Here is a 23,788-nt window from a genome sequence, read left to right on the forward strand (position 1 = left end):
TATATATATATAATTTATACATAAGACCAAATAATTCATTATTTATTAAACTGTTTGCATTAGTTTTATTACTATACATTGCAGTTCTCTCTGTCAGATGGTATGGGCTGGGTAACACAACCACCCTTCTTCATGGTTACAAAGGAGAGAACAAAGGATTTAGAACTTTGTTTAGATAAGACCGATGGGCCACTTTAAAGTAAATATTAGCATTATGGAGCCCTCAGATGTATGGCCATATATGGGTTTCCTGCCCAAGATGGGTAATAAATTTACAGGCCCCATTTAAGGAACAGTCGTTCAGTCTGAATTGATAATGGAATATACAAACATAATCATAGGAGATTTTCCTTATCATCTAAGTGTTAAGTACCCCTGCTGAATTGAATCCACGAATTCCAGAAGTTATGCCACCGTGAAATAGTGAGGAACGTCTTTTAAAACACTTTTAACCCTGTGAGTGCAGAAAACATATAAGAATGCAAATCTTGATTTTAAAAGGGAAAATAGAGCTTCATATAAAAAAATTAATTGTGTAATTTTCAAATGTTTCCTTGATACTCAGACTGTCCAAGTAAATTAAGTACAGGGCCAGGAAAGGAGAAAAAGAAAAGGAGGATGGCACTACTATACTAGAGATGTCCTAATACTTATGTTATGATAATTTCATATATTGTAATATAGGATCAGGTGCTGTACACTAATAGGATCGGAGAAAAAAAGAGTAGGTGTGACCCTACAATTGAAGTGTGTAACTAATAGCACTCTCCATCTCTATAATAGCCTAAGTGTAGTAACTAATAATATTTGTTTTTATTTAATAGTCACAAGTATACATAGCAAACATGTATGCAATTTACGACAGAAAAAATGTGTGTATATTTCTCCCTTTAGGGAAAACAGCTGTTCAAATATCAAACTTTATTATATGAAGATTAAAATGGGACAAAAACATTAAAAACAAAAAGTGGTGAAGATCAATCCTAAGGATGATAGGTCATTAGAATTACTATATAATAGAACAACGGATGGGCCTAATAATATATACAATACTGGTTACTATGTAACTCAGAGTATCTACAACATATGTATGTGATATAATGTGATCACATTAGTACAGGCTAAATACCAAACCTCACTCAGATGGTGAGAGTTAAATTCTGCAATGCACACAAATATTGATCATAGACGGAGTCAGTTATTAGTGTAATATAAAAACTATATTAACAAATATAGTTATAATGTTTAATTAATGAAAAAACACCAATGATTGCTTTACTTAGTTGTAGTGTGATAGTGCTTAGAAAAATACTATTACATCAAAATGATAGCCACGATCAGATCACTAGCTGACTATAGATAATAAAACTCAAAGGGACTGCAATAGTTGTAACTCACAAATTTTAATTATATCAAATGGCAGTATTGAGTATATAGAACCATTAAATAGCAGATGTGGTCGGTACTCAAATATGCTGTATAATGATACGTTGGCTTTAAGATATTGCAGCTAAATTATACTGAGTTGCCCGCTATGCGTGTTAATAAATTAACTAAACAGCTCCACATAATCTCTTTAAGAAGGGAGTAATACGGAGAAAATAAAATTGCCCAATAAAGATTAGCAACAATACAGTATACAGAATCTTAGTAAATGCAGAGGGAACACTAGTATTAGCCGTTATCATAATATGTCTGCTGTTGCGAACAGCAGCTGATGTAAATATTGTGCCCTCTAAGCGTGTATGTTATTGTGCCAAAAATAATCCCCCAGTTTATAGCTTGAGAAGCTTTTAGTTAGTGTGACAAGTCTGTCCAAAAAATGTTAGCAGCGGTATACAAAGTATAATTGCATACCGAATCAATGCTAGTATATATTATTGTAAATAGGCTAGTAAAGGAAGAACGACTTGAAACACTATTTGGTAACAGTGTTATGATGCAATCTTGGTGTGTATGGCGATGCCAAGAAATTAAGTATTGCAACAGCACTAAGTTATTGTTCGCAACAAATATTGTAGCAATAGTGTGTAGCAATGGGCCAGGTAACAATTAGGATATTAAGTTGCTAATGGGATGCCTGGAATTAACTGCCTGCATACAGATAAAACACAGTACTAAATAGAGGGAAGATAACATACACAGCACACACAGCACTAAATAGAGGGAAGATAACATACACAGCACACACACAGTACTAAATAGAGGGAAGATAACATACACAGCACACACAGCACTAAATAGAGGGAAGATAACATACACAGCACACACAGCACTAAATAGAGGGAAGATAACATACAGATCACACACAGTACTAAATAGAGGGAAGATAACATACAGATCACACACATTACTAAATAGAGGGAAGATAACATACAGATCACACACAGTACTAAATAGAGGGAAGATAACATACACAGCACACACAGCACTAAATAGAGGGAAGATAACATACAGATCACACACAGTACTAAATAGAGGGAAGATAACATACAGATCACACACAGTACTAAATAGAGGGAAGATAACATACAGATCACACACAGTACTAAAGAGAGGGAAGATAACATACAGAGCACACACAGTACTAAATAGAGGGAAGATAACATACACAGCACACACAGCACTAAATAGAGGGAAGATAACATACAGATCACACACAGTACTAAATAGAGGGAAGATAACATACAGATCACACACAGTACTAAAGAGAGGGAAGATAACATACACAGCACACACAGTACTAAATAGAGGGAAGATAACATACACAGCACACACAGCACTAAATAGAGGGAAGATAACATACAGATCACACACAGTACTAAATAGAGGGAAGATAACACACACAGCACACACAGTACTAAATAGAGGGAAGATAACATACACAGCACACACAGCACTAAATAGAGGGAAGATAACACACAGATCACACACACAGTACTAAATAGAGGGAAGATAACATACACAGCACACACAGCACTAAATAGAGGGAAGATAACATACAGATCACACACAGTACTAAATAGAGGGAAGATAACACACAGATCACACACAGTACTAAATAGAGGGAAGATAACATACAGATCACACACAGTACTAAATAGAGGGAAGATAACATACAGATCACACACAGTACTAAATAGAGGGAAGATAACATACAGATCACACACAGTACTAAATAGAGGGAAGATAACATACAGATCACACACAGTACTAAATAGAGGGAAGATAACATACAGATCACACACAGTACTAAATAGAGGGAAGATAACATACAGATCACACACAGTACTAAATAGAGGGAAGATAACATACAGATCACACACAGTACTAAAGAGAGGGAAGATAACATACAGAGCACACACAGTACTAAATAGAGGGAAGATAACATACACAGCACACACAGCACTAAATAGAGGGAAGATAACATACAGATCACACACAGTACTAAATAGAGGGAAGATAACACACAGATCACACACAGTACTAAATAGAGGGAAGATAACATACAGATCACACACAGTACTAAATAGAGGGAAGATAACATACAGATCACACACAGTACTAAATAGAGGGAAGATAACATACAGATCACACACAGTACTAAATAGAGGGAAGATAACATACAGATCACACACAGTACTAAATAGAGGGAAGATAACATACAGATCACACACAGTACTAAATAGAGGGAAGATAACATACAGATCACACACAGTACTAAATAGAGGGAAGATAACATACAGATCACACACAGTACTAAAGAGAGGGAAGATAACATACAGAGCACACACAGTACTAAATAGAGGGAAGATAACATACACAGCACACACAGCACTAAATAGAGGGAAGATAACATACAGATCACACACAGTACTAAATAGAGGGAAGATAACATACAGATCACACACAGTACTAAATAGAGGGAAGATAACATACAGATCACACACAGTACTAAAGAGAGGGAAGATAACATACAGAGCACACACAGTACTAAATAGAGGGAAGATAACATACAGAGCACACACAGCACTAAATAGAGGGAAGATAACACACAGATCACACACAGTACTAAATAGAGGGAAGATAACATACAGATCACACACAGTACTAAATAGAGGGAAGATAACATACACAGCACACACACAGTACTAAATAGAGGGAAGATAACATACAGAGCACACACAGTACTAAATAGAGGGAAGATAACATACACAGCACACACAGCACTAAATAGAGGGAAGATAACACACAGATCACACACAGTACTAAATAGAGGGAAGATAACATACAGAGCACACACAGTACTAAATAGAGGGACGATAACATACAGATCACACACAGTACTAAATAGAGGGAAGATAACATACAGATCACACACAGTACTAAATAGAGGGAAGATAACATACAGATCACACACAACACTAAATAGAGGGAAGATAACATACAGATCACACACAGTACTAAATAGAGGGACGATAACATACAGATCACACACAGTACTAAATAGAGGGAAGATAACATACAGATCACACACAGTACTAAATAGAGGGAAGATAACATACAGATCACACACAGTACTAAATAGAGGGAAGATAATATACACAGCACACACAGTACTAAATAGAGGGAAGATAACATACACAGCACACACAGTACTAAATAGAGGGAAGATAACATACACAGCACACACAGTACTAAATAGAGGGAAGATAACATACACAGCACACACAGTACTAAATAGAGGGAAGATAACATACAGAGCACACACAGTACTAAATAGAGGGAAGATAACATACACAGCACACACAGCACTAAATAGAGGGAAGATAACATACAGATCACACACAGTACTAAATAGAGGGAAGATAACATACAGAGCACACACAGTACTAAATAGAGGGAAGATAACATACAGAGCACACACAGTACTAAATAGAGGGAAGATAACATACAGATCACACACAGTACTAAATAGAGGGAAGATAACACACAGATCACACACAGTACTAAATAGAGGGAAGATAACATACAGATCACACACAGTACTAAATAGAGGGAAGATAACACACAGCACACACAGTACTAAATAGAGGGAAGATAACACACAGCACACACAGTACTAAATAGAGGGAAGATCACATACAGATCACTCACAATACTAAATAGAGGGAAGATAACACACAGATCACACACACAGTACTAAATAGAGGGAAGATAACACACAGCACACACAGTACTAAATAGAGGGAAGATAACATACACAGCACACACAGTACTAAATAGAGGGAAGATAACACACAGATCACACACAGTACTAAATAGAGGGAAGATAACATACAGATCACACACAGTACTAAATAGAGGGAAGATAACACACAGATCACACACAGTACTAAATAGAGGGAAGATAACATACAGATCACACACAGTACTAAATAGAGGGAAGATAACATACAGATCACACACAGTACTAAATAGAGGGAAGATAACATACAGATCACACACAGTACTAAATAGAGGGAAGATAACATACAGATCACACACAGTACTAAATAGAGGGAAGATAACATACAGATCACACACAGTACTAAATAGAGGGAAGATAACATACAGATCACACACAGTACTAAATAGAGGGAAGATAACATACAGATCACACACAGTACTAAAGAGAGGGAAGATAACATACAGAGCACACACAGTACTAAATAGAGGGAAGATAACATACACAGCACACACAGCACTAAATAGAGGGAAGATAACATACAGATCACACACAGTACTAAATAGAGGGAAGATAACATACAGATCACACACAGTACTAAATAGAGGGAAGATAACATACAGATCACACACAGTACTAAAGAGAGGGAAGATAACATACAGAGCACACACAGTACTAAATAGAGGGAAGATAACATACACAGCACACACAGCACTAAATAGAGGGAAGATAACACACAGATCACACACAGTACTAAATAGAGGGAAGATAACATACAGATCACACACAGTACTAAATAGAGGGAAGATAACATACACAGCACACACACAGTACTAAATAGAGGGAAGATAACATACAGAGAACACACAGTACTAAATAGAGGGAAGATAACATACACAGCACACACAGCACTAAATAGAGGGAAGATAACACACAGATCACACACAGTACTAAATAGAGGGAAGATAACATACAGAGCACACACAGTACTAAATAGAGGGACGATAACATACAGATCACACACAGTACTAAATAGAGGGAAGATAACATACAGATCACACACAGTACTAAATAGAGGGACGATAACATACAGATCACACACAGTACTAAATAGAGGGAAGATAACATACAGATCACACACAGTACTAAATAGAGGGAAGATAATATACACAGCACACACAGTACTAAATAGAGGGAAGATAACACACAGATCACACACAGTACTAAATAGAGGGAAGATAACACACAGATCACACACACAGTACTAAATAGAGGGAATATAACATACAGATCACACACAGTACTAAATAGAGGGAAGATAACATACAGATCACACACAGTACTAAATAGAGGGAAGATAACACACAGATCACACACAGTACTAAATAGAGGGAAGATAACATACAGAGCACACACAGTACTAAATAGAGGGACGATAACATACAGATCACACACAGTACTAAACAGAGGGAAGATAACATACAGATCACACACAGTACTAAACAGAGGGAAGATAACATACAGAGCACACACAGTACTAAACAGAGGGAAGATAACATACAGATCACACACAGTACTAAACAGAGGGAAGATAACATACACAGCACACACAGCACTAAATAGAGGGAAGATAACATACAGATCACACACAGTACTAAATAGAGGGAAGATAACATACACAGCACACACAGTACTAAATAGAGGGAAGATAACATACAGAGCACACACAGTACTAAATAGAGGGAAGATAACATACACAGCACACACAGCACTAAATAGAGGGAAGATAACATACAGAGCACACACAGTACTAAATAGAGGGAAGATAACATACAGATCACACACAGTACTAAATAGAGGGAAGATAACATACAGATCACACACAGTACTAAATAGAGGGAAGATAACACACAGAGCACACACAGTACTAAATAGAGGGAAGATAACATACAGAGCACACACAGTACTAAATAGAGGGAAGATAACATACAGATCACACACAGTACTAAATAGAGGGAAGATAACATACAGATCACACACAGTACTAAATAGAGGGAAGATAACATACAGAGCACACACAGTACTAAATAGAGGGAAGATAACATACAGATCACACACAGTACTAAATAGAGGGAAGATAACACACAGATCACACACAGTACTAAATAGAGGGAAGATAACATACAGATCACACACAGTACTAAATAGAGGGAAGATAACATACAGATCACACACAGTACTAAATAGAGGGAAGATAACATACAGATCACACACAGTACTAAACAGAGGGAAGATAACATACAGATCACACACAGTACTAAATAGAGGGAAGATAACATACAGATCACACACAGTACTAAATAGAGGGAAGATAACATACAGATCACACACAGTACTAAATAGAGGGAAGATAACATACAGATCACACACAGTACTAAATAGAGGGAAGATAACATACAGATCACACACAGTACTAAATAGAGGGAAGATAACATACAGATCACACACAGTACTAAATAGAGGGAAGATAACATACAGATCACACACAGTACTAAATAGAGGGAAGATAATATACACAGCACACACAGTACTAAATAGAGGGAAGATAACACACAGATCACACACAGTACTAAATAGAGGGAAGATAACACACAGATCACACACACAGTACTAAATAGAGGGAAGATAACATACAGATCACACACAGTACTAAATAGAGGGAAGATAACATACAGATCACACACAGTACTAAATAGAGGGAAGATAACACACAGATCACACACAGTACTAAATAGAGGGAAGATAACACACAGCACACACAGTACTAAATAGAGGGAAGATCACATACAGATCACTCACAATACTAAATAGAGGGAAGATAACACACAGATCACACACACAGTACTAAATAGAGGGAAGATAACATACAGATCACACACAGTACTAAATAGAGGGAAGATAACATACAGATCACACACAGTACTAAATAGAGGGAAGATAACATACAGATCACACACAGTACTAAATAGAGGGAAGATAACATACAGATCACACACAGTACTAAATAGAGGGAAGATAACATACAGATCACACACAGTACTAAATAGAGGGAAGATAACATACACAGCACACACAGCACTAAATAGAGGGAAGATAACATACACAGCACACACAGCACTAAATAGAGGGAAGATAACATACAGATCACACACAGTACTAAATAGAGGGAAGATAACATACACAGCACACACAGCACTAAATAGAGGGAAGATAACATACAGATCACACACAGTACTAAATAGAGGGAAGATAACATACAGATCACACACAGTACTAAATAGAGGGAAGATAACATACAGATCACACACAGTACTAAATAGAGGGAAGATAACATACAGATCACACACAGTACTAAATAGAGGGAAGATAACATACAGATCACACACATTACTAAATAGAGGGAAGATAACATACAGATCACACACAGTACTAAATAGAGGGAAGATAACATAAAGGTCACACACAGTACTAAATAGAGGGAAGATAACATACAGATCACACACATTACTAAATAGAGGGAATATAACATACAGATCACACACAGTACTAAATAGAGGGAAGATAACATACAGATCACACACAGTACTAAATAGAGGGAAGATAACACACAGATCACACACAGTACTAAATAGAGGGAAGATAACATACAGCTAGAGGGTATATTCGCCTTGCAACCACCTGATGTTTCTTATCTGATCTACAGCATGAGAAGCGCCTGGCACTGTACAGAACGGCAGCCGAGTGCCACCAGCTGATGTACCGTTTAGCAATGACGGGACAAGGCATAGACCGCCACCTCTTCTGCCTGTACCTAATGTCACAGTACGTGGGGACAGACTCTGCCTTCCTGAAGCAGGTTAGTGTGTGTCACTAATTCTGAAGCACTGGACATATGTATGTCACTAGATGTGTGTTACTATATGTGTGTCACTGTGTTTATCACTGTATATGTCACTGTGTGTATTTGTCACTGTGTGTGTATATCTATTACTGGGTGTATGACTGAGTGTATTTGTCACTGTGTGTATGTGTCACTGTATGTGTATATCTATCACTGTGTGTGTGCGTGTTTGCGAATGACTGTATGTTTCACTGTGTGTATGACTGAGTGTATTTGTCACTGTGTGTATGTCATTGTGTATATGTGTCACTGTATGTGTATATCTATCACTATGTGTGTGTGTTTGTGTATGACTGTATGTGTCACTGTGTGTGTTTCACTGTATGTGTATATCTGTCACTGTGTGTGTTTGTGTGTATGACTGTATGTGTCACTGTGTATGTGTCACTGTATGTGTATATCTGTCACTGTGTGTGTGTGTGTGACTGTATGTGTCACTGTGTATGTGTCACTGTATGTGTAAATCTATCATTGTGTGTGTATGTATAACTGTGTGTGTGTCACTGTATGATTATATGTGTCACTGAGTTTGTGTATGATTATATGTGTCACGGTGTGTGTTTGCATGATTATATGTGTCACTGTGTGTGTATGCTTATATGTGTAACTTTGTGTGTGTATGATTATATGTGTCACTGTGTGTGTGTATGATTATATGTGTGTGTGTATGATTATATGTGTCACTGTGTTTGTGTATGACTGTATGTGTCACTGTGTGTGTGTGTGTGTGTGTATAACTGTATGTGTCACTGTGTGTGTGTATGTTTATATGTGTAACTGTGTGTGTGTGTATGATTATATGTGTCACTGACTTTGTGTATGATTAATTGTGTCACTGTGTGTGTGTATGGTTATATGTGTAACTGTGTGTATGATTATATGTGTCACGGTGTGTGTGTGTGTATGACTGTATGTGTCACTGTGTGTGTGTGTATGATTATATGTGTCACTGTGTGTGTGTATGATTGTATGTGTCACTGTGTGTGTGTGTGTGTGTGTGTGTATGACTGTATGTGTCACTGTGTGTGTGTATGATTGTAAGTGTCACTAAGTTTGTGTATGATTATATGTGTCACTGTGTGTGTGTATGTTTATATGTGTAACTTTGTGTGTGTATGATTATATGTGTCACTGTGTGTGTGTGTATGATTATATGTGTCACTGTGTGTGTGTGTGTATGATTATATGTGTGACTCTGTGCGTATATGACTGTATGTGTCACTGTGTTTGTGTATGACTGTATGTGTCACTGTGTGTATGACTGTATGTGTCACTGTGTGTGTGTATGACTGTATGTGTCACTGTGTGTGTGTATGTTTATATATGTAACTGACTTTGTGTATGACTGTATGTGTCACTGTGTGTGTGTGTGTATGACTGTATGTGTCACTGTGTGTGTGTGTATGACTGTATGTGTCACTGTGTGTGTGTATGACTGTATGTGTCACTGTGTGTGTGTATGTTTATATATGTAACTGACTTTGTGTATGACTGTATGTGTCACTGTGTGTGTGTGTGTATGACTGTATGTGTCACTGTGTGTGTGTGTGTGTGTATGATTATATGTGTCACTGACTTTGTGTATGATTAATTGTGTCACTGTGTGTGTGTGTATGTTTATATGTGTAACTGTGTGTATGATTATATGTGTCACGGGGTGTGTGTGTGTATGATTGTATGTGTCACTGTGTGTGTATGATTATATGTGTCACGGTGTGTGTGTGTATGACTGTATGTGTCACTGTGTGTGTGTGTATGATTATATGTGTCACTGAGTTTGTGTATGATTATATGTGTCACTGTGTGTGTATGATTATATGTGTCACGGTGTGTGTGTGTATGACTGTATGTGTCACTGTGTGTGTGTGTGTATGATTGTATGTGTCACTGTGTGTGTATGATTATATGTGTCACGGGGTGTGTGTGTGTATGATTGTATGTGTCACTGTGTGTGTTTAATTTTATGTGTCACGGTGTGTGTGTGTGTATGACTGTATGTGTCACTGTGTGTGTGTGTATGATTATATATGTCACTGTCTGTGTGTGTGTGTATGTTTATATGTGTAACTGTGTGTGTGTATGATTATGTGTGTCATGGTGTGTGTGTGTGTGTGTATTAATGTATGTGTCACTGTGCGTGTGTGTATGATTATATATGTCACTGTCTGTGTGTGTGTGTATGTTTATATGTGTAACTGTGTGTGTGTATGATTATGTGTGTCATGGTGTGTGTGTGTGTGTGTATTAATGTATGTGTCACTGTGCGTGTGTGTATGATTATATGTGTCACTGTCTGTGTGTGTGTGTGTATGTTTATATGTGTAACTGTGTGTGTGTATGATTATGTGTGTCATGGTGTGTGTGTGTGTATTAATGTATGTGTCACTGTGCGTGTGTGTATGATTATATGTGTCACGGTGTGTGTGTATGATCGTATGTGTCACTGTGTGTGTATAATTATATGTGTCACTGTGTGTGTGTGTGTGTGTGTGTATGATTATATGTGTCACTGTGTGTATGATTATATGTGTCATGGTGTGTGTGTATGGTTACATGTGTCATTGTGTGTGTATGACTGTATGTGCCACTGTGTGTGTGTATGATTATATGTTTCACTGTGTGTATGATTATATGTGTCATGGTGTGTGTGTATGACTGTATGTGTCACTGTGTGTGTGTGTGTGTATGATTATGTGTGTCACTGTGTGTATGATTATATGTGTCACTGTGTATATGATTATATGTGTCACTGTGTGTATGATTATATGTGTCACTGTGTATATGATTATATGTGTCACTGTGTGTATGATTATATGTGTCATGGTGTGTGTGTATGACTGTATGTGTCACTGTGTGTGTGTGTATGATTATATGTTTCACTGTGTGTATGATTATATGTGTCACTGTGTGTATGATTATATGTGTCACTGTGTGTATGATTATATGTGTCACTGTGTATATGATTATATGTGTCACTGTGTGTATGATTATATGTGTCATGGTGTGTGTGTATGACTGTATGTGTCACTGTGTGTGTGTGTATGATTATATGTTTCACTGTGCGTGTATGACTGTATGTGTCACTGTGTGTGTGTGTGTGTATGATTATATGTGTCACTGAGTGTGTATATGATTATATGTGTCATGGTGTGTGTGTGTATGACTGTATATGTCACTGTGTGTGTGTGTGTATGATTATATGTGTCACTGTGTGGATCTGCTGTATTGATTCTCTGTTAAAGTAAGATTGTCTGTTTAAGTAAAATAGTTAGCTAACCAACGGCTAGATTTAGAGTTTGGCATTAGCCGTCAAAAGCAGCGTTAAGGGGTCCTAACGCTGCTTTTTATCTAACGCTGGTATTTAGAGTCAGACAGGAAAGGGTCTACCGCTCACTTTCTTTCCGCGACTCAAGGCTACCGCAGATCCCCTTACGTCAATTGCGTATCCTATATTTGCCTAACGCTGGTATTTCGAGTCTTGGAAGAAGTGAGCGGTAGACCCTCTACCGACAAGACTCCAACCGCAAAAAAAAGTCAGTAGTTAAGAGTTTTATGGGCTAACGCCGGAACATAAAGCTCTTAACTACTGTGCTATAAAGTACACTAACACCCATAAACTACCTATGTACCCCTAAACCGAGGCCCCCCCACATCGCAAACCCTATAATAACCCCTAATCTGCCGCTCCGGACACCGCCGCAACCTACATTATAGCTATGAACCCCTAATCTGCTGTCCCTAACATCGCCGACACCTATATTATATTTATTACCCCCTAATCTGCCCCCCCCAACCGTCGCCGCCACCTACCTACACTTATTAACCACTAATCTGCTGACCGGACCTCGCCGCCACTATAATAAATGTTTTAACCCCTAAACCGCCGCACTCCTGCCTCGCAAACACTATAATAAATTTTATTAACCCCTAATCTGCCCTCCCTAACATCACCGCCACCTACCTACAATTATTAACCCCTAATCTGCCGCCCCCAACATCGCCGCTACTATAATAAAGTTATTAACCCCTAAACCTAAGTCTAACCCTAACCCTAACACCCCCCTAACTTAAATATAATTTAAATTAATCTAAATAAATTTACTATAATTCAATAAATTATTCCTATTTAAAACTAAATACTTACCTATAAAATAAACCCTAATATATCTACAATATAACTAATAGTTACATTGTAGCTATTTTAGGATTTATTATTATTTTACAGGCAACTTTGTATTTATTTTAACTAGGTACAATAGCTATTAAATAGTTAATAACTATTTAATAGCTACCTATCAGCCAATCGGATTGACCTCGCATTCTATTGGCTGTTCCAATCAGCCAATAGAATGTGAGCTCAATCCTATTGGCTGATTGGATCAGCCAATCTGATTGAACTTCAATCCGATTGGCTAATTGCATCAGCCAATCGGCTTTTTCCTACCTTAATTGATAGAATCCTATCAGCCAATCGGAATTCAAGGGACGCCATCTTGGATGACGTCATTTAAAGGAACCTTCATTCGTCGTTAGTCCGTCGGCCAGGAAGGATGCTCCGCGTCAGAGGTCTTCAAGATGGTGCCGCTCCTCGTCGGATGAAAGAAGATAGAAGATGCTGCTTGGATGAAGACTTCTGCACGGATGGAGGACCTCTTCTGCCCGGATCGGATGAAGACTTCTGCCAGGCTGGGTGAAGACGGCTCAAGGTAGGGTGATCTTCAATGGGGTAGTGTTAGGTTTTTGCAAGGGGGGATTGCGTGGGTTTTAGTGTAAGGTTGGGTGTGGGTGGTGGGTTTTAATGTTGGGGGGGGGGGGTTGTATTTCTTTTTTTAAAGGTAAAAGAGCTGATTACTTTGGGGCAATGCCCCGCAAAAAGCCCTTTTAAGGGCTATTTGTAATTTAGTATAGGGTAGGGCATTTTATTATTTTGGGGGGCTTTTTTATTTTATTAGGGGGCTTAGATTAGGTGTAATTAGTTTAAACTTCTTGTATTTTTTTTATTTTCTGTAATTTAGTGTTTGTTTTTTTTGTACTGTAGTTTATTTTATTTATTTGTATTTAATTTTAGCTAATTGTAATTAATTAATTAAATTAATTTAATGATAGTGTAGTGTTAGGTGTAATTGTAACTTAGGTTAGGTTTTATTTTACAGGTAAATTTGTAATTATTTGAACTAGGTAGCTATTAAATAGTTAGTAACTATTTAATAGCTATTGTACCTAGTTAAAATAAATACAAAGTTGCCGGTGAAATAAAAATAAATCCTAAAATAGCTGCAATGTAATTATTAGTTATATTGTAGCTATATTAGGGTTTATTTTATAGGTATTTTGTTTTAAATAGGAATACTTTAGTCAATGAAAGTAATATTATTTAGATTTATTTACATAATATTTAAGTTAGGGGGGTGTTAGGATTAGGGTTAGACTTAGGTTTAGGGGTTAATAACTTTATTATAGTGGTGGCGACATTGGCGACGGCAGATTAGGGGTTAATACATTTAATAGGCTATGTGGGCTATGGCGGTTTAGGGGTTAATACAGTTTATTAGTTAATACGGTGGGGGATTGTGGTTGACAGGTAGATAGACATTGCGCATGCGTTAGGTGTTAGTTTATTTTTGAAGGCATTTTCAGGAGTTACGGTGCTCCAATACTCAGCACAAGGCCTGCTACGGCTGCATTTTATGACGAGGTGAAAATGGAGTAAGATTTCTCCATTTTTGCCACGTAAGGCCTTGCGCTGGATATTGGATACCGATTACGACGCGGTCCCATGTTAGCCTATGGGAGTAAAAATTGCGAGCGACGGGTGAAATATATAGCCGTAACTTGTATGCTACACTGTATATGTAATACCAAAATCACGCAAAATCTGGCGTCACCGGCTTTTGCGGGCGACGCTGCATATCGGATCGGACCCCTGGATTCAAAGTTCTCTTTCAGGGAAAAATTGAAAGCACTTTCAGACCCAATTTATCCTGAACTACAACTCCGCCCTAATCTCTAACAGCCATTCAGCGATGTGTGATGATCTGCAATGCTGTGATTGGATGAACACATTAACTTTTGGGAATAATTCACCCAATGTTAAGTATAGCTGGTTGTACTTTTACTAACTGGCCACAAGATGGCGATTGTGAGTTGTGCCATGAAAGTGAACTATTTCTTACATTTCATTTTTCTTACATACATATATACACATATTCGTTTATCTAATCTGTGAGCTAGACTTCATAAATTGACCAGATATATTTAAATAAGTATTCATGTGTTCATGGCTTATTTGGTCACTGCCTTATTAAACATTTATGTACATGGGCTTTACCATAGGGAGATAATTTAATATAAATCAATCTCCCTTTGTTTATTTAATATTTTTGTTATCTGAAATGCATCAGTTTAAAATTAAATCCTAATGCATTAGATAGATACTTATTTATACATAAGGCATATACATATATAGATCTCCCTATGTGGGTATTCCATGGGTAAGTGTATGTTACAGATGAGGTATAATGAATTATATAGTATTTTACTATAAATTCTCACTATATGTATCTCTTCATCTGTCATGATTCCTTAATATATGGTGATATCTGGGAGTAGAATTTGGTTACCCCTGTTGATCAGGTAATCAGTATATATATATCTTCCTGTACAATACATACACATGCAAATCAAATGCATACATACATTATATATATATATATACACATACATACACACCATACTGGTTATTGTATATACTTAATTCCATATTTAACTTATCTATACATTCAAACATGTGGTTATTATATACACTGGTTATCAGTTAATTATTTGTACAGCATTGGAACTCAATTTGATGTAACATTTTTTTTTTACAATTCAGACTTTTAACTTCTTACATTTGAAAATTGTATTTCTTTTCCTAACAAACCTTGGCCTAGATTACGAGTTTTGCGTTAGCCTTAAAAAGCAGCGTTGGCCGGTCCTAATGCTGCTTTTTAACGCCTCTGGTATTACGAGTCTTGCAGGTACAGGCTCACCGCTCACTTTTTTTTGTCTAGACTCGGAAATACCACAAATCCACTTACGTAAATTGCATATCCTATATTTTCAATGGGACTTGCATAGCGCCGGTATTACGAGTCTGACAAAAAGTGAGCGGTAGACCCTCTCCTGTCAAGACTGGTACCGCATTTTAAAGTCAGTAGTTAAGAGTTTTACACTACAACGCCGTAGCATAAAACTCTTAAAGGGCCATAATACCCAAATGTTTAAACACTTGAAAGTGATGCAGCATAGCTGTAAAAAGCTGACTAGAAAATATCACCTGAACATCTCTATGTAAAAAAGAAAGATATTTTACCTCAAAAAATCCTCAGTTGCCACCTCCCATTGTAAAGGATTTCTAAGCAGCATATTAGTGTGTCTGTCCCGGGACATCTGAAAGGATGAGCTTCGTGCACTCTCATATTATTTCACCAATCAGGTAAAGGAAGCTTACTATGAAATCTAATGAGAGTTAAGTCAAATCTCATGAGATCACAGTAAGAGTTCATAACCTCAGCACTGCTGATGCTGATTGGCTGCTGTTCATTTCTTCATTTTTTTAATTTTTTTACCTGCAGCTGGGAGCAGCTGAGTATAACTTTTTACACAGAACTTACTCTGCTGAGCTGAGGAGATTGTGAGGTAAAATATCTTCCTTTTTTACATAGAGATGCTCAGGTGATATTTTCCTGTCAGCTTTTTACAGTTATACTGCATTAGTTTCAAGTGATTTAGCATATGAGTATTATGTCCCTTTAATTAAAGTGCTAAAAAGTACACTAACACCCATAAACTACCTATTAACCCCTAAACCGAGGCCCCACCCACATCGCAAACACTAAAATACAATTTTTAACCCCTAATCGGCCGAACTGGACATCACCGCCACAATAATAAATATATTAACCCCTAAACCGCCGCACTTCCGCATCACAAACATTAGTTAAATATTATTAAACCCTAATCTGCCGGCCCTAACATCACCGCCACCTACCTACATTTATTAACCCCTAATCTGCCGCCCCCAACATCGCTGCCACTATAATAAAGTTATTAACCCCTAAACCTGTCAAACCCTAACACCCCCTAACTTAAATATAATTTAAATAAATCTAAATAAAATTACTACAATTAACTAAATACTTACCTATAAAATAAACCATAGGCTAGCTACAATATAACTAATAGTTACAATGTAGCTATCTAAGGGTTTATTTTTATGTTACAGGCAACTTTGTATTTATTTTAACTAGGTACAATAGTTATTAATTAGTTATTAACTATTTAATAACCACCTAGTTAAAATAAAGACAAATTTACCTGTAAAATAAAACCTAACCTAAGTTACAATTACACCTAACACTACACTATAATTAAACTAATTACCTAAACTAAATACAATTAAATACAATTATCTACAGTACAAAAATCCCCCACTAAATTACAGAAAATAAAGAAATTACAAGATTTTTAAACTAATTACACCTAATCTAATCCCCTAACAAAATAAAAAAGCCCCCCCAAAATAAAAAAAGCCCTACCCTGCACTAAATTACAAATAGCCCTTAAAAAGGCCTTTTGCAGGGCATTGCCCAAAAGTAATCAGCTCTTTTACCTGAAAATAAAATTACAATCCCCCCCCAACATTAAAACCCACTACCCACACAACCAACCCTACTCTAAAACCCCCTTAAAACAACCTAACACTAACCCCCTGAAGATCACCTTACCGGGAGACGTCTTCACCCAACCGGGCTGAAGTCCTCAACGAAGCCGGGAGAAGTCTTCATCCAAGCCGGGCGAAGTGGTCCTACAGACGGGCAGATGTCTTCATCCAGACAGCATCTTCTATGTTCATCCATCCGGCGCAGAGCGGGTCCATCTTCAAGACATCCGACGCGGAGCATCCTCTTCAAATGACGGCTAAACACAGAATGAAGGTTCCTTTAAATGACGTCATCCAAGATGGCGTCCCTTCAATTCCAATTGGCTGATAGAATTCTATCAGCCAATCGGAATTAAGGTAGAAAAAATCCTATTGGCTGATGCAATCAGCCAATAGAATGCCAGTTCAATCCTATTGGCTGATTGCATCAGCCAATAGGAGTTTTTCTACATTAATTCCGATTGGCTGATAGAATTCTTTCAGCCAATTGGAATTGAAGGGATGCCATCTTGGATGACGTCATTTAAAGGAACCTTCATTCTGTGTTTAGCCGTGGAAAGAAGAGGATGCTCCGCGTCGGATGTCTTGAAGATGGACCCGCCCCCGTGCCGGATGGATGAAGATAGAAGATGCCATCTGGATGAAGACTTCTACCCGTCTGGAGGACCACTTCGCCCGACTTGGATGAAGACTTCTCCCGGCTTCATTGAGGACTTCGGCCCAGCTGGGTGAAGACGTCTCCCGGTAAGGTGATCTTCAAGAGGTTAGTGTTAGTTTTTTTTTAAGGGGGGATTGGGTGGGTTTTAGAGTAGGGTTGGTTGTGTGGGTGGTGGGTTTTAATGTTGGGGGGGGAATTGTAATTTTTTTTCAGGTAAAAGAGCCGATTACTTAGGGGCAATGCCCCGCAAAAGGCCATTTTAAGGGCTATTTGTAATTTAGTGTAGGGTAGGGCTTTTTTTTATTTTGGGGGGCTTTTTTTATTTTGTTAGGGGGATTAGATTAGGTGTAATTAGTTTAAAAATCTTGTAATTTCTTCATTTTCTGTAATTTAGTGGGGGGTTTTTGTACTTTAGATAATTTTATTTAATTGTAATTAATTGTATTTAATTTAGGTAATTAATTTAATTGTAGTGTAGTGTTAGGTATAATTGTAACTTAGTGAAAAAGGGGTAGTGTACATGCGCTAAGGTAATCCCCAAGCTGTATCCAAACAGAGATCCTAACCAACCTCCAAAAAATATGCACAAGTAGTAAGAAGTGAATACAGCGCCAACAAGAGGCCAAGGGATAAATATACTCACAGAGAGATAAAAGAAGATTATTTAATGAACCATGTTAAAAAGCATCAGTAATAAAAGACTATATATAAAAAATGTAAAAAGCACATATAAATAAAATTACAAATACAGGAATATCTTACAGAAGCGTCTCAAAGGGCCAAAGCTGATAATTACAATAAAAACAAAGGTAATAACAGGTGATCAGTGTGAGTGGTACACCAGAATAAGAGTGTATACTAATAAAACAGAATTAGCCTAAGTACAACTATAACAAGTGCATCAAGCAAAAAACTAATAAACAATAGTACAAACAATAGTGTTCAAAATTAGTGTTTCAAAAATAGTGTTCTTAAAAATAGAAAAATGCACTGCAGTGCAAAAAAAGGGGGGTAGCAAAATAATTGTATAGATACGATCAAATAGTGAGTGAGTGCAAATGGATATAAAAATGCTAGCTACTTAATCCAGTGAGGTTAAGATATAATTAAATAAAATACACAATATGCAATAACATAAAAAATAATAAAATACACAATATGCAATAACATAAAAAATAAAATGTAATCCAAAAAAAGTGTTCAAAAAGTTGATCAACAAATGTTAGTGAAGAACAAAAATAAGTCAATCAAAACTAAAAAATGGAAAAAATGGGTGATGAAAAGCAAGGTGAAAGTGAGGAAATTGATTCCTTCCAATGTTAGTTACTTTAACAGATCCAAATTCCTGAGTGTGGTAGCTGAAATAGCTGATTGGATCCTAGCACCTGTCAGCTGCTCCTATGGTATCCTAAAAAGTGTCCCTGTAAAAAAAGGAATTCACAACATAGTGTATCCAATATGAGAATGAAGTAAAGATTAAAGTAATGCTTACCAATATGTCAACGCGTTTCTGCCCTCAAAAAAGGGCCTTTCTCAAGACTAGAATATTGGTAATGGCAGCTGGCCTTATATACAGTTTAGAAGTAGCCTATATGGTAGTTTAATTGATTAATTGTATTGTTTGGGCGCCAAATCCCTCCACTTCCTGTGTAACATCTAAAAGATTCCCCCATAAAGTGTAGCATCACTTCCTGTGTAACATCTAAAAGATTCCCCTCCACTTCCTGTGTAACATCTAAAAGATTCCCCCATAAAGTGTTGCATCACTTCCTGTGTAACATCTAAAAGATCCTCCTCCACTTCCTGTGTAACATCTAAAAGATTCCCCCATAAAGTGTAGCATCACTTCCTGTGTAACATCTAAAAGATTCCCCCATATGGCAAACCGGAAGTATATAAATTTTCCCGGATTAATTTTATACATATCTAAATATATAGGTCATTCAAAAGGCATGTATATGGCCTTAGATTTATCCAGTTGTTTCTTTCTCAATTGCCGGTATCTTTGTTTTGGCTTACCAGTTTCAAGCCCAATATCGGAGCTACCCGGTAGTGACGTAACCGTTGACGTCACTTCCGGTCCGGCGATATTACATAGACAAGCCGCTAGCAACAGCTACTATAATAGTAGTTGTGAGGGTAATTTCCTTTTTCATCTTTATGATAGCTTCTTTGTGTCCCTCTCCTATGATTCCACGGTGAGTAGTTATTTTGACCATAGTTTCCTCTGTCTCTATAGTTATTCCTCTGAAATCTATGTTGGGAAGTTGGTTCCCATGGTTGCGCTGGGCTATCATAGTGCCTATAATAGGGTTCTGATCTAGAATATTGTGACCCCCAATGGTTTCTATTATCCCTTATCTGATGGTATAGGTCCTGATAGTTGTCAGCCCCATTCCATTCGTATCGATTAGGGCTATATTCTCTATATGGCCTATGTCTCTGAGATCTATTCATATAGAATCTTGGAATTTGTGGACGAGGTCTATCAAACCTGACCTGCTGTGTTCTCTGATGTGTTCCTAATGGTGGATCTTCAGGAATTTGATTTGGTTGTTCTAGTGTGTCACCCTCCATATTGTTTCCATCAGAATTAAATTCTGTTTGATTCATTGTTTCATCATTACCTCCCTCATTTGTTTTTTTCTCATCTAGTTCTCTTCTCAGCTTTTTGGTTTTCTTTGTAATCACGTCTTCTCTAATTTTAGTGACTTTCTTGACTAAATTTACTTTACTGTCAGTGATATCAATACCTGAATTTTCTAAATTCATCAAAATTTGCTCATCCTCCTTTATTCCACTATCGGTTTCTTGCATTAATTCTTCCCTATAGTCTATAATAATGTTCATTAAAGTGACTGAGGCAATAGATAATGCCTCTGCCCATCTGATCGAGTATTTTGGTTTACATATAGGGAAAGCACAGTCTTTTGTGACTAATAGACCCTTAGGCACAATCTCAAGTTCAAGGCATTTCTTAAGAAATGATATATCAGCCTTATATTTTACCTCAGAAACCAATAGTTTTTCAAGGTTTTTGAAAATGGTTTGAACATCTAAACAGTCATCACCTTCTTTGTCAAAATATAAAGTGTCAAAATCAATCTCTTGTCTAATGACACTGAAGGAATCCATAACCTCAAAGTGAGTAGATTCCAAAGCTGCTAGTACACTGGTTAGAAAGCAAGTCAATAGTGAAAAAGGGGTAGTGTACAAGCGCTAAGGTAATCCCCAAGCTGTATCCAAACAGAGATCCTAACCAGCCTCCAAAAAATATGCACAAGTAGTAAGAAGTGAATACAGCGCCAACAAGAGGCCAAGGGATAAATATACTCACAGAGAGATAAAAGAAGATTATTTAATGAACCATGTTAAAAAGCATCAGTAATAAAAGACTATATATAAAAAATGTAAAAAGCACATATAAATAAAATTACAAATACAGGAATATCTTACAGAAGCGGCTCAAAGGGCCAAAGCTGATAATTACAATAAAAACAGAGGTAATAACAGGTGATCAGTGTGAGTGGTACACTAGAATAAGAGTGTATACTGATAAAACAGAATTAGCCTAAGTACAACTATAACAAGTGCATCAAGCAAACAACTAATAAACAATAGTACAAACAATAGTGTTCAAAATTAGTGTTACAAAAATAGTGTTCCAAAAAATAGAAAAATGCACTGCAGTGCAAAAAAAGGGGGGTAGCAAAATAATTGTATAGATACAATCAAATAGTGAGTTAGTGCAAATGGATATAAAAATGCTAGCTGCTTAATCCAGTGAGGTTAAGATATAATTAAATAAAATACACAATATGCAATAACATAAAAAATAAAATACACAATATGCAATAACATAAAAAATAAAATACACAATATGCAATAACATAAAAAATAAAATACACAATATGCAATAACATAAAAAATAAAATATAAAATATAATCCAAAAAAGTGTTCAAAAAGTTGATCAACAAATGTTAGTGAAGAACAAAAATAAGTCAATCAAAACAAAAAAATGGAAAAAATGGGTGATGAAAAGCAAGGTGAAAGTGAGGAAGTTGATTCCTTCCAATGTTAGTTACTTTAACAGATCCAAATTCCTGAGTGTGGTTGCTGAAGTAGCTGATTGGATCCTAGCACCTGTCAGCTGCTCCTATGGTATCCTAAAAAGTGTCCCTGTAAAAAAAGAAATTCACAACATAGTGTATCCAATATGAGAATGAAGTAAAGATTAAAGTAATGCTTACCAATATGTCAACGCGTTTCTGCCCTCAAAAAAGGGCCTTTCTCAAGACTAGAATATTGGTAATGGCAGCTGGCCTTATATACAGTTTAGAAGTAGCCTATATGGTAGTTTAATTGATTAATTGTATTGTTTGGGCGCCAAATCCCTCCACTTCCTGTGTAACATCTAAGATTCCCCCATAAAGTGTAGCATCACTTCCTGTGTAACATCTAAAAGATTCCCCTCCACTTCCTGTGTAACATCTAAAAGATTCCCCATTAAAGTGTAGCATCACTTCCTGTGTAACATCTAAAAGATTCCCCTCCACTTCCTGTGTAACATCTAAAAGATTCCCCCATAAAGTGTAGCATCACTTCCTGTGTAACATCTAAAAGATTCCCCTCCACTTCCTGTGTAACATCTAAAAGATTCCCCCATAAAGTGTAGCATCACTTCCTGTGTAACATCTAAAAGATTCTATTGGGACTTTGTATTCTCTATGCTTAATTTTTGGAGCAAACGAGATTTTCAAATAAATTAAAATAACTTTATTTCTTATAAATATGCGAGATCTTACCATCTGAGCATGGCTCAATGACATTGAAGGATCCATAAAAGTATACACAACTTCTCTTCTCTTTATGAAATGTCAAACATATCTCAAAATATTTTAACAATATGTTAACACATATTATAATATTTAAGATCACTTAATCCACTACCAGTGTATCTAAAACACACTTTAACAATATGTTAACACATATTATAATATTTGAGATCATCCAATCCATCTACTAGTATAATGATGGATATATAAAATATGGCTATAGAAAGAAAATATTATCTGACCCCTTTGGACTTAAGAGAAATAGATAACAAAACCGTTATTTAAGTTCCAAAAATACTTGCCATTATTGTTTTTATTGTTTCCTTTGTCCCACTGACATAAAATATGTGTTAGTTTTTTGTAAATCTCAATGTTTGTGATTACATAGCCTTTATCTATCGT

The 23,788-nt window shown here is 36.6% G+C and overlaps 1 protein-coding gene across 1 annotated transcript in view; it reads left to right on the forward strand.

Annotated features, from left to right (window-relative positions):
• The window catches only part of CPT1B (carnitine palmitoyltransferase 1B), a gene marked incomplete at its 3' end in the record, with an annotated part of 634,626 nt that overhangs the window by 430,800 nt on the left and 180,038 nt on the right, over positions 1–23,788 (forward strand). The window contains 1 exon segment of the mRNA XM_053716281.1: positions 8,991–9,143. Coding sequence (XP_053572256.1) covers positions 8,991–9,143 — 153 coding nt within the window.

This window comes from Bombina bombina, chromosome 6 (assembly GCF_027579735.1).
Source record: "Bombina bombina isolate aBomBom1 chromosome 6, aBomBom1.pri, whole genome shotgun sequence".
Classification (NCBI taxonomy): domain Eukaryota; kingdom Metazoa; phylum Chordata; class Amphibia; order Anura; family Bombinatoridae; genus Bombina; species Bombina bombina.